General features: G+C 59.9%; 1 protein-coding gene across 2 annotated transcripts in view; it reads right to left on the minus strand.

Annotated features, from left to right (window-relative positions):
- DOC2B (double C2 domain beta) overlaps positions 1–12,855 on the minus strand; it is a 22,470-nt gene extending 9,615 nt beyond the window's left edge. For both annotated transcript variants that reach the window (XM_057716062.1, XM_057716061.1), the window contains exons 1-3: positions 12,483–12,855; positions 5,223–5,302; positions 2,220–2,294 (exon numbers count right to left, since the gene is read on the minus strand). In XM_057716062.1, coding sequence (XP_057572045.1) covers positions 2,220–2,294; positions 5,223–5,302; positions 12,483–12,855 — 528 coding nt within the window. The remainder of the gene's footprint in view (positions 1–2,219; positions 2,295–5,222; positions 5,303–12,482) is intronic.
- Between the last annotated feature and the right edge of the window lie 267 nt (positions 12,856–13,122).

Consider the following 13,122-nt stretch of genomic DNA (forward strand, 5'->3'; position numbering starts at 1 on the left):
AACAGGAGGACCCAGCCTCCTAGGTGTGTGCCTGGGTGTGTGCAGGAGGCGTGGGCTGGGCGGCTGGGAAGGCTGCCTGTGGGACCAGATTCTTTCCCTCAGCCTCCTTGCCTTCACTCAGGCTGGCCCCTGCCGGGAACACACCTCTCTTGGAGGACGCCTGGGGGGGCGGCCTGCCCACTTCCATGTTTCCAGAGATTTTGGTTCTTAGACTCTGTACCTGTCTTGCCCCCTTCAGACACTGAGCTCCGTGTCCGGTTCCCTTTGACATCCACCACACTGACCCAGGCTTTGAGGTCAGACAGCCCTGGGTTCAAATCCCAGCTCCACCACTTACATAAGCTCTGTGGAGCCCAGTGGGTTACTTACCGTAACTCTGTGAGGATCAAGTTCCAGGACATAACAGCACCTCTTGTTCAGCATGGTTTTCAGGACCTCCTCTATCAGGAGACTGTGCTTTATGAAACACTGCCCCACGTGAGAATCAACCTTGTGTGTGTGTGTGTGTGTGTGCACGCGCAGTATATCCCTAGGACTCAGCAGCCAGGCACTGCTGACTCAAGGTCCCAGGAGTCGAGAGACGCATGCTCACTGAGCCCCCGAGTTGGGCCCCTTCCCCTGGTTGCGTGGCCCTCACAACCCTGGGGTCTCCCCGCTGCAGCATCAGGACGTGGAGGCCTGGAGTGGGAAGCCTGCTCCTCCAGGTGTAGGAGGAGGGCCACTGCCCTTTCTCCCGCAGCCCTGCCTTCCCTTCTGGGGTGGCCCCCCTGGACCAGTAGGAACCCCAGCTCTACACACTCATCCAGGGGGTTTGGGCCCCAAAGTTAACTCAGGGCCCAGCAGCTACTCAGCCTGGGGTGGCCACTGGGGTGGGACCATCCAATTGGTTGGCAGTTGTCCTGAGCAGTTCGGGGACAGGCCCTCTGCCCAGGGGGCACCGCCTATCGCTGATTCTTCCTCTCTGTCAGGTCACTCGAGGGCCAGGAAGGAATTCCCCAACTTTGGCTTCTGAGAAAGAGGCCAGGGACTTCCTAGGTGGCGCAGTGGTTGAGCGTCTGCTTGCCAATGTAGGGGACACGGATTCTATCCCTGGTCTGGGAAGATCCCACATGCTGTGGAGCAACTAAGCCCAGGTGCCACAACTACTGAGCCCAGGAGCCACAACTACTGAAGCCCACACACCTAGAACCAGTGCTCCACAAGAGAAGCTACCGCAATGAGAAGCCCACGCACTGCAAGAAGAGTAGCCCCTGCTTGCTGCTACTAGAGAAAACCAATGTGCAACAAAGACCTAATGCAGCCAAAAAATTAAACCATTAAAAAAAAACAAACCAAAAAACTACCACATGATTAAAAAGAAAAAAAGAGAAAGAGGCCAGGACAAGAACACCAGCCACAGGCTCTGCTGCTCTACATGCCCATGTCCTGTGTCCCCTGTCGCTGTGCCCCACCCTGCTCTCTACTTGGAAACAAAGCTGGACTCCCGTCAAGTTCCACCTTGGCATGGGGTCTGCCCCACTCACCCCTTGAGATGTCTGTGGGTCCCAGGGTCAGGGAAGGACCCAATTCTGAAAAGATTATGTGATCTTCCCTCCCAAGAAATTACAAATAAAACTACACTGAACTGTAAGACATATGAAAGGAAGTCTAATCAGTTTCTGATCTTCCAGTGCTGAAGGCCACCTTCATGCTTTTGTTTAACACAGAATTTAAAAAAAATTTTTTTCCCCCTCTGCTTTTGTAGATGCACCTGTTGGCCTCGTCTGCTTGTCGGGTCACCTGGTACAGCAACAAGGGCTCTCTAGTCAAATAATTCGGGCAGATGCTGACCCTTCCATCCCCCTTGCGGAGCATCACAGAGCAGCCCGCCAGCACATTAAAGGCTCTGATAAGTCCTGCAGTAAAGAAACATGTTTAACAATGTTTCCCAATATTATTTGGCTTAAAACCCTTTGTTTGCACATAGTATCACCATCCAGCTGAGAATGTTTCTTACAAAACACTGGCCTTGAAATTCTCTGGGGGAGTTTCCCCAACTCAGCAGGCAGGTGGTGCAGACTTGAGGTCCCTGGGAGGGTGTGGGGGTGACCGAGTGCTCTGGGTGGAGGTGGAGTGAACCCACTGGCTTGCTTGGGCTCTGAGTGGGTGTGGGAGCTGTGGGCCTCCCCGGGTGCCCCAAGCCCGGCCTGGGCCCCAGTCATGGAGGGCAGGCCCCTCACCTTACTGGCTCCTGGCAGCAGGTGCAGCTTGACGTAGGGATCTGCTAGCCCGTTGTGGTCCATCGGCTTCAGGCCCTGAGCAGAGGAGAACAGCAAAGGGTGTAACTGGGGGCTTGGGGACACAGAACAGCCAGGGCCTCCAGGCACCTGGGTCATCAGGCATCCCCGCCCCCTGGGCCTCCTGGCTGGGTGTATTCATGACCCTCTTCACAGAAGCAACCCTACCCCACACGCCCAGAATGGGGGAGCGAGGATGCCTTGGTGCTGGTGCAATCTCCTCTCCCCGCAAATGTCTGGCCCTGGGCAGGCGACACAGAATGTCTCTGTGTGATCACCCTCTTTCTCTTCTCCTTATCATGAAGGCCAGGTGACTCACCTTTCTCTGCACGAGGCCATCGTTATCCTACTGTGGTCAGGCCTCTCCTTCCTGAGCCCCCTTCCCCCAGCTCCCCACCGATCCTAAGTCCTCGTGACCCTCTGCCTGCTCATCCACACGCTTCCCTCTGCGGCCACGGGAAAACGTTCTCTGTCCTGGAGACCAGGCTCAAGTTCTCTCTGGCTTTGCCACAGCCCCCAGCCGGTCTGTGTCCCCGGAGGGTCCCTCCACAAGGTGGCGCCCCTCACTGGCTCTCACCCAGCAGTCACATGTGCACAGCAGGGAACCCACGGAACCAGAGACGGGCAGGGCCCCGCTGACCGCTGACCTCGTGCCTGCTCCTGGTGGTGACAGTTGCCTGTTTTTCTTCTGGGATGGCACATGGGGACGGAGGGGGCAGCTGCGGCCTGGGTGGTGCAGGGCAGGTGACCCCGTGACCTCATTCAAAGCTGAACTGCAAGTTGGCTGCTTCCCCCTCCCCCGCCTCCCAGGGGAGCTGAGGCTCTTCTCCCCACTCCCCACCTTGGTTCAGAGAGCTCCCAGGTGCGGGCATCCAACCAGCACTGCTCAGCTACCAGGAAGGGGCCCACGGGTTTCGAGTCAGGCTGGCCGGGGTTCAGGTCTCAGCTCCTGCACTTACCAGTTGGGTAAGTGGCTGAGTCCCTTTGCCTCCTGAGCCTCAGCTTTATCATCTGTAAAAGGGGTTAATAGCCCCCACGTCTCAGCCTTGTTGTGGGATTTGAGGAGGCAATGCTGACGAGGGGCCTGCTGGTGGGGCATCTGCTCCCCTACACGCCGGGCCCTTTGGAAGATGCTGGAGAAGCGGCTGAGGGCAGGGGGTGAGGGCATCTGAGCTCTGCCCTGCTCAGCTGGGCCGCTCCACGTGCACCTCGCAGAGAGGCAGCCCTTCCCAACACATGCCTCTCATCCCGCCTCTTGCCCTTTCCCACGAAGGTGGAATTTCCCAGGGCTGGTAGTTCCGTCAGAGGTCTCCCAGTTCCGCTGTGGACGTGAGTGGTGTGTGCGTGTATGCGCCTGCCGCCAGGCCCCGTCCTCCAGGACAGCATTAGGTCCGAGCACTCGCTCATTTAATGCTCACAACCACCACATCGCTGGGGACGATTAACCCTATTTCACGGATGAACAAACGGAGGCTGCTCTGCCCACCCAGAGGGAGGGTGGCCAGGCTAGGGGCCAGCACTAGAGCATCTAGCCTCCTCCCAGAGACCCCCGAGGGGCTCCACCTGTTGGCCTCGGCCTTCCCACCCCCGGGGCTCCTCCCCACACCCCAGCCCAGCCCCTCCCATGCCTGCACCCCCCCCCCCCGCCCCCCTGCAGAACTGGATCTAAGCAGAGGGTGAACTGGAGAACGTGGGAGCTGCCTTGGCTTGGGGTCCTCCCATCCTCCACCTCCGATGCCTGAGTGGTACAGTCCCAAGCGGACACACATGCATGTGCACACACACACACCCCTCCCCCCGACAGTACACCCTCGCAGCCCCTCTAGAGCCTGGGTAGGGAAGGCGGGGCACACAGCACGGGAGGCGCCTGGTGTCTGGTGGGGAAGAGAAGGCGGCTGGCCAGAGAGGCCTGGCAGCCATTCCCAGCCCCCAGGCCTGGACAACCTCTACACAGCTGGGTGGAGGGAAGGGGGCCTGCCCCGGGGCCAAGCATCCTGCCTTCCAGCTCGGCACAGCGGGGGTTATCAGGTCTCCCAGCTCAGGGCCGGAGGCCTCTGGAGGAAGGCAGGGAGGAAGGCACAGCGTGCCCTGCGTCGCAGCCCGAGCAGCTCCCAGAGGAGAGGCAGGGGCGGGGATGGCGCGGGCCCAGCGGGGACACTGCGCACCCCTGCCACGGCGGTCCAGGCCGGGTGGGCACAGCGGCGGCAGAACCAGGCAGCCTGCCCCTCTGGGTGGGCAGAGCCCCAGGCAGGGTAGGAAGAGGGGCAGGGAAGCTCGCAGGTTGGGGGGCTGGGGGGGGGGGGGCTGGGCCCAGGTAGCAAAGCCAGAAGCTCCTCACTCGGAGCCGACCCAGGCCTTTGCACGGCTCTACCGGGAGGTTCTACCAAGTCACACGACCACACGTACCTTGCGGGAGAACATCAACTTGGGCACCTTCCTCCCAGGGGGAGCGATGCAGGGGAGGTGGGGGGATGAAGGGAAGAGCGTGGCTGAGGACAGAGCTGACGGGTGCCAGCCCAGGGCAGGGCCACTGCGGGGGTTACAGACACCCACGCCCCCAGCCAGAGAGCACGCTCAGGCCTACACGACCAGAGCCTCATCCCCGGCCTGGCGTGGCGACCGTGTCCAGAGCCTCCTCCAGGAGTCGGGAGGCCCAGGTTCTGGAAACCTTAGGCCAGAGGCGTCCAAGTCCAACTCTTCCTCTCGGCCTGCAGGACAGGCCGCCTGCCTCCCCGCCTGCCCTTCCCTCCCTCGACAGCTCCGCAGCTCTGGGGGCCTTTGTCTCCTGAACGCTGCCCTCTGCCTCCTCCCCTCATTCTCTCTGGCGTCTCTGTGCTACTCTTTCCTCTAAAAGCCTCGCTGCAGGGGAGGCAGCTACATCTTAGGAGCAGCTGAGATGACGGAGGCGCGACCTCCCTCCCCGCCCTGCGCGCAGGTGGGGCCTACCTTGGCCTTGCTGATGGTGCAGTGGAGGGCGTTGTTCTCCTGGTCGTAGAGCAGGCTGAAGTCCAGCGTGCCCAGGGCAGCTGTGGACAAGAAGGGCTCAGGTCATGTGTGGTGGAGAAACGTCACCCACCCCTGTGCGGCCAGACGAGGTACCACGGTGCCCACGCTGACGGCCACCAGCTGGGCACCTGCTGCGTGCCGATCCCCCCAGCCCTGGGAAGGAGCTGCGGCCCAGGGGGGTTAGGCCTGTCACCCCCAGACACCGCGAGCAGTGCCTCGCAGCCTGTGGCTGGTCTGGGGGGGCCACGTGTGCTGTGCGCTCCGCTAAAGGAGTTCCTGTCCTCCTGGTACAACTGCTGGCCTGGACTCCACGTCTCAGCTCCCCCTGCCTCTTAACTGTCCCAGGAATGTGCGAGAAGGCAGAGGGGTCAGGCTCCGTGGGGCTGCAGGTCCTGGCCCGGCCGACCGACTGGGCCACTCACCGCCCCCCCCCCGCAGCACTCGGGGCTGCATCTCCCCGGTCTCCTGGGTCCCTCGGGCGCCCTGGGCAGGCTGCGCGGAGAGAGCTGGGCCCTCAGGCTGCTACCCCAGCCTCTGAAAGGCAGTGAGTGATTCCCAAGGGCTGGGCAGAGGGCGCCGCAGTGATTGGAGGCAGCTGGCACCCTCGGGTGCGATCACACACGGCAGCTGTGGCCTTTCACGCCGACGTGGCTTGCAGCATGAAGGCAGGGGTTGTGGGTGGGGGCAGACCTCAGGCGCAAGTCTCCCCCCGCAAGATACACATTCACAGGATGTCTTTAGAAGCCCAGATCCTGGTGGCAGGCTGCTGGGCTGGTCAACTGGCATCCTCATTCATTCATTCATTCATTCTTCTTTACCAAGTGTTTACAATACGCCAAACTCTAGGAACAAAGATATCAGTAAGGCAGGGTTCCTGCCCCGAGGGAAGCACAGCTTAATGGGAGGCACAGATGAAAGGGATTTGCTACAACAAAGCCTGGTGGGCCAAGACTGATGGAGGGTCCAAGGGGGGATGCCTGGACTTGATGTGAACTGGGGCCATCAGGGCCGGCTTCCTGGAGGAAGTGATGCTTCATCTGAGCCATGTAAGACGAGTAGGGGTTGGCCAGTGCCCCATGGTGCTGGGGGAGGGGACATTCTAACCACAGGCCAAGCCAGAGGGTGAGGGGGGGCAGAGTGGTTGGAGTGATGCTGGGGGGAGGCCAGAGGTGCCCAGCGTGGGTCTAGAGCAAACCACGGGCCGCTGGCCAAGTCTTGCCACTATTTGTCTTGCACCCCAGGTCCTAACACAGGGTCAGGTACACAGCTCAGTGCCTGGCGGGGACACACGTGCGGTGTGAGACATCGGCCCTCTGACAGCTGACCCTGGGTTCAAATTCTGGCTCTGCAGTTCCTTGCTGTGTGACCTTAGCTTATCTAGTCTCACTGTGCCTCAGTTTCCTCATCTGTAAAATGGAGACACAACAGCGTCTACCTCATGGCATCGCCCTCTAACACCGAGCCTGGGATATAAAAAGTGCTCAGTAGATAATTATAGCAGGAGCAGACCCATTTAGGTGATTTTTCTAGATATGTGCACTTGCCCCTCTGAGACACTTTCCGGAATGAACTCGTTCCGAACTGGATCACTCCCCTCCCAGGCTCTGTGAGCAGAATACACAAATGGTCACTTACACGTTTCAGAATAACCTGAGTCATTGCTGTGACTATGGTTACTGCTCCGTCTGTCAGAGTCCCAGCCCAGACACAGAAGGGATTGTGAGACGATTCCTCCACCCAGGGATCCCAGGTGGCACTCTTTTTGAGGTTTTTCTTCATTTTTTTCTGCCTCCTCCTTTGCCATCAGCTTGAAACTCCTCTTAGAGTACTTGCTCCTGGTAGCACAAACAGCTCTCCCTCCTATTCCCTAGTTACCTGCTTCTTCTGTGAAACCAGGTGAGACTACTTGTTAAAACTGTGTCTAAACTAAAAGTCACTGGGCCTTGAGTGGAGCCTAAAGTCCTTTTCCCTGAGCGCAGCATGCGTGCTTTAGCCCAGCTCTATGTGGCCCTTTGCTGCCTGTATCCTAGCTCCCCTTTGGGCAGGTGGGCAGGTGAGGTGCTGTAAGGGAGGGATCTATCACCACCCCCGTAACAACTGACAACCACGGGCCCAAGCGTCTCCAGGCCCAGGCTTTTGTAATAATTGTCTTTAAAGCTCTTGGCTTTGCACGACAGTAAATCAGTCTGCTATTCCCTTCAGGCCTAACCTGCGGCTTGTGCCCCCCAGATGTTAGCCTCCTGAGGGCAGGGACCACACCTCTGACGCCAGCAAAGGGCAGATGTTCAATCCACATGGCTGGTCCATCCCAACCCACTTGTTCTCTAGCTGCTCACGGGAGCACAGATGTGATGTGATGCTCGGGTATTAAAACACACAGTCCACAATCTCTGTCTGGTTCCTGATCCCAGAGAAGGACAAGCCAGCAGACAGAGTCCCCACTGGGAAATTCAGCTCCACGTGAGGAGAGGGGTCCCTTTCACTGGCTCTACAGATATCCGTGTTTAAGGAAGGCACGATGCTGCTTGGTGAAACCAACACCCAGGAAGGAACAGCAAGCCCAGTGCTGCCCCAGGATGGGGTTGATGAATTTCTTTGAACTCTGATGCAAGTTTTATAAGAAATAATAATTTATAAATAGAAGCTCAGTCACCATGTTTAGAGACTTGCCAGTGGTGGAGCTCTCTTAGAGAGCTCATCGTCCAAAGTGTTTATTTCCTATTTGGAGAAATGAGGCTCAGAGAGAGGAGGTGATTTGGTCAGGTCAGCACAGCAGAGCTGGACGCAGGATCCAGGCCTTTTCACCTCCATCCTGAGAGCTCCTGCCTGAAAACTTAGTGGCTTCCAAAATTTTCTTGTCTGCCACTTGGTTTAGCTGAACTCTTGAGAGGATGCAATGGAGAAACAAAAGAGAGAGAAACAGAATTGCTCTTGGGGAGAGGGGAGGGCTGGCTGCCGCCCTGGAGGGGCCTCTGAGTCGAAAGGCCCCCTGAGGGCAGGTGAAGGTGGTTGTCTGTGTGAGCCACAGGGCCCTGCCCTCGAGCCACTCAAATCACATGTCCTGGCTAAAGTTTACATCCTTGGATAAATAATGAGGCTTGGTCACTAATGGGCCTTTGAGAGTTGTCACCCGCTTGTTGATAATTATAGAGCTTTAATGGGGCTAATTCAGAGAAAATCAAGCTCCAGCCCCTGTAAGTTCCTCTAAGGCAGCACATCCCTCTGCTCTGCTGATGGAGACTGACAGCATCATTATGACCTTGGTTTGCACCTGGACTTTCTGCACCCGTACACCCTTGGGAATAGGGAACTGGCCCTGGTTTTGTTTTGTTTTAAGAAAAATATCCTCTCAAATAGTTAAAAACAAAAACAAAAGCAAAAAAAACATGACAAGAACCACAGAAAACGATCAAGCCTGAGTCGAAAGCATTTCATAGTTGAGGAAACCAAGGCACTGACCAGGCACTGCAGGGGGTAACAAAGAGGAATGAACCGCACATTGTACAGCCCTGCTTCCCAGGAGCTCAGAGGCAGAGGGTTAGGACTTTTATAAACCTATTCATTTCCCTGCTTTACATTTTTCAAAAATTTTCCACTGCCTCCTGGACTCAGTTCAGCCTCCTTGGTGTGGCATTCAAGGCTCTCTGTAATATGACCACTTTGGCCTCATCATCAGCCTTTTCCCCTTGCTCCAGCCACTGGACTCTTCCTCCCTCCACTCTGCCAGCCTGCGTCCTCCCTCCTCCCAGCCTCAGAGCACCCTCTCTGTGGGGGAACTCTGTGCAAGCCAGTGCTTCCCATCTGGGTTCCTGACTCCTTGTCTTCACTGCTGGGCTACTTGTGTGTCTCGGTTTCCATGAGCTCCCTGACGGCAGAGATCATGTCTCAGGCATCCTGGAGCCTCCACACTCAGCACAGTGCCCGACACCTGGTTGGTCTTGTAAGGTTAAGTGCATAGAAATAGGGTCTGGGTAGAACATGACTTGGCTCTAAGAAAAGGGAATCACAGCCAGTGGGTACAGGGAAATCATTCAAGCTGAGGGCCTCCGGTCAGGCCTAACAGCAATTCTTCCACTCCATCCTTGCTCCAGGTCTCTGTGGGCATCTGCCCTGACCCAGCCCAGGGTGAATCATGCATGGGCATGAGATGCAATTCTGGCCGAAGAGACAGAAGGACAGATCTCCTAGGAACTTCTGGGAGAAATTTCCTCGCCTTTCAACTGAGACATGGGAGAGGAAACTGATCCTTATCAAATTTAGGATCTTACTGTTATGTGTGATGTCTGGACCTGCAGCAGCCACCTTGGACCATGAGGGAGGTCAGCCTAAGAGGAAAAGGGCATGGCCAAGTGGAAAGACAGACCATCACCACTGACGCTGCTGAGGAACGGCTGCATGAATGTACCCCAGTGCCAGATGACCTCAACAGTTCTCACTGTTTAAGGCACTCTGAATTTTCTGTTACCTATAACCCCCAAAGTATCCTAGTCATTACAGCTTTGAAGAAGGGACTGTTTCCACAGGTGGAGATTGGGTGGGAGGGCATCTCAGGCAGGGGAGTAGCACATGTGGAGGGTGGGGCACAGGACCCATCAGGAGGGCAGCTAGCAGCGGAGTCCAGCTTAGCCAGGCCGCACCGTGGACCACTGGGAGGGGAAGGGCACTGGGGAACATTTCTAACTGTAACATTTCTGCATCTTCTCCCCATCAGCGCTCCTCTATTAGATCAGTTTGGAACCTGTCAATTTTGTGCTTATGCCTTGAGGTGACTTAATAAAGGATGGGCTTTAAAGAGAAGGAAAAAAAAAAAGGCCAAATAAACAGCACTTCACTCTCAGCCTTAGACAACAGAACAACTGTCCTAATTTCTTTTTGTTAGAACGGAGATAATCCAATAATTAGGGCAGCAAATAGCATAACCCTGGCTAAAGCCATAATGAACCATCTGGCTTGAATCACTTAGGCTTATTGTAGGGATCTGGTTGTCAGAGCTGAGATGGGGGGGTGAGGTCTGGGGTATTGGGTGAAGAGCGGGTCCACCCCAGAACCTGGTCCCCCATGGGCAGGAGCCAAGGTTTCTGTGCTCCTATGGTGGGATGTCTGTTCAGCCACTGATGGGGTCTACACCCAGGATGGCAGCCCCTTGAAGGGAATGATGGGGTCCAAGTTGGCCCTGGCTCAGCCACATGCCCTCCTCCTTTGCTCTTTTCAGCAGAGTGCCCTGGTGACATGGGTGTGGCCAGCCCCTGGTTCAGGCTGACAAGGCTGTATCAGACTGCCTTATACAGCTGACCTCAAGTGTGTCTGTCCCCTGCTAGGACAATGAGCTATCTGGGTCCAGGGCCCCAGCCCTGTTCCCTCTCTGCTGCTAGGAGAGTGCTCTGTGAAGGACTGCTGAGTTGATGGACTGAAGATGGGGCAACTGGCCTGAGTGTCACGCTTTCTGGTCCCCTCCTTGCCTGTGGGTTCAGGGACAGCCAAGAGAAACAACCAGATTTCTCACCTCTTAGCTGTATGTCATCAGAGGGCCCTGAGTGGCACCAGGAGAGCTTGAAGCTCAGGGAGAAGCCCTGCCCTGCTCATTTGCTCCCTTGGCATAGCAGGAAAGATGCTGGAAATGGGAACAAGGTCCCCATCCCTTCTTCTGGAGCTGGCTGAAGATTCAGGGCATGCAAAGGGATGACTTGGGTCTCAGGGCCTGCACAGAGGCACAGCAAGTGAGGGGGTGCACCTTACCCAAAGTGCCAGGAGCCGGAGGTGAGGAAGGTCCAGGGCACAGACCAGAAGGCAATAAACTCTCTCGACCCAGTTTCCCCAGGCTGGCAGGAACGTGGAGGGAGAGGACTACTCCCCACCCTTGTGCCCAGGGCCTCCATATGCCAGGCTCTGGTCACAAGGCTGTGGTCCAGGCCCGAGAAAGCGCAGAACAGGCAGCTTCCCAGCACAGGCCCAGCTCCGACCCAGACGACCCACAGGCTGACTGGCCTCCTTCCACTTGCTCCTCCTGGGCCTCCCTAGGTAGGGTGATGAGAGGTCTGGCCCCACCTCTTCCCGCAGTGGTGCTGGTAACCCCCACTGTCAGCTTCCAGAGGCATATTTTATGCCGGGGAAGCTCCATACCCCGAGCCTGAGGCCCATGTGGGTACTCAAGCCAGGCGCAGCCACACTTGATAGGCTGCTGCGCGGGGGATGGGACCCGGCAAGCCTGGGGGAAGTCGGCGAGGGACCCTTGCCCGAGAAAGGTCCGCATCCCAGGCAGGGCCAGCGTCTGACTCGGGTCTTCCAGCTCTGAGAGTGACGAGGCCGGGGCTACAGCCGGGCTGGGGGCCCGGCGAGCAGCGCCGTCTCCCTTCCCGCCCCGCACGGCGACCTCTGCTCTCTCCGTTTCCCTTCCAGTCCCGGGGCGGGCCGGGCGGGCACCCTGAGAGCCTAGGAAGGCGCCAGGAGCGCCAGCCGGCCCGGCCTCGGCCCCGGGGCCCCCGGCGCTTGCCGACTCCCTGGGGCTCGGGGCTCAGCCCCGGAGGAGGAGGACGCGCGGGCTGGAGTGGGGGAGGCCCTTACTGGCCGGGGAGGCGGATGTAACAGGTGGGCGAAGGTCGGCGGCCCGCTCGAGCGCAGCGGCGGTACCAACGGACGCGGGAGGAGGAACCACCAAGGTTTTACCAAAGGACAAGCGGCCCCGCGGTCCCCTGGTCCTCGGCCCGCGCGCCAGCCACGCCGCCGCGCTCTGCGGCCGCCGGGCTTACCAGGGAGGCCGCCCGGCCCGGGTCCCGGTCCCGGCCCCGGCGCCCTCCGCCTCTCGCCCGGCTCGACCCTCGGCCGCAGGGCCGGTGTGCCGCGCGCTCCGGGGCGGGGAGCGACCGCGCGGCCGGCAGCAACTGGTGTCTCCTCGGGGCGCAGCTCTGCCCTGCCCGGGAACAAAAGCCGCCGCCCGCGCCGGGAGGGGGCGCGGCGCGGGCTCCGGGGAGCCGGGCCCCGGAAATGGGACACCCCCAGGGGGCGCCCCCAAACTTCCCACCTCTCCGATCTGCTCGGGGGTGGTGTCGGGGCTGGGTATGCCGGGCGCGCGGGGAGCGCACGGCGCGGCGGGGGGGTGTGCCTGGGGAACCCAGAGCGCAGGCGGACCGCGGGCGGGCGAGGTCGGCAGCGCGAGCAGCCGCGCAGGGTGGGGGGCAAGAAGCCGGCGGGTGGGAAACTCACTGCAGTCGTCGGACTCGTAGCCGTCGGCGTCCGGCTCGTCCTCGGGCGGCTTGGCGGGCGGCCGCGCCGGGCCGGGGCCCGGGCCGGGGCCGGGGCCGGCGCCGTAGGCGCCAAAGAGCTGGTCGACATCCTCGTCGTCGTCGCGGGCGCCGTCGGAGGGGCTGCGGCGGCCCGCGCTGGCCGCGGCCGGGCCCGCGGGGGCGTCCGGGGGCGCGGCGGCGCGGGGCCCCGCGTCCGGGGGCAGGCCCCGCGGGAAGCGGGGGAAGTAGTCGGAGATCTGCTTGATGGGCCGGATGGGGCCGGGGCACACGTCGATGGCCATATGCTCCTGGATGCTGATGGTCGCCTTCTCCCCGCGCCGCCGGAGGGTCATGCAGGCAGCGCGGCCCCGCGCGGGCGCGGCCCGGCCCGACCCGGCGCGGCCCCGGCCCGGGGGCGGCTCAGCAGGCTCGGCGGCGGGGCGCGGCGGGGGCTGCGGGCATCGCCGGCGGCGCCCCCGGACGGCCCTGACGCGGCTGCTGCCTGCTCGGCGGCGGCCGGCGCGAGTGAGTGCCAGGGGCCGGCAGGCAGGGGGCGGGCCCAGCCCGCGTCACCGGCAGCCGCCGAGCAGTGCGGGTGTGCGGGCGGCGCGGAGCGGAGC

Source organism: Hippopotamus amphibius, chromosome 17, assembly GCF_030028045.1.
Source record: "Hippopotamus amphibius kiboko isolate mHipAmp2 chromosome 17, mHipAmp2.hap2, whole genome shotgun sequence".
Classification (NCBI taxonomy): Eukaryota; Metazoa; Chordata; class Mammalia; order Artiodactyla; family Hippopotamidae; genus Hippopotamus; species Hippopotamus amphibius.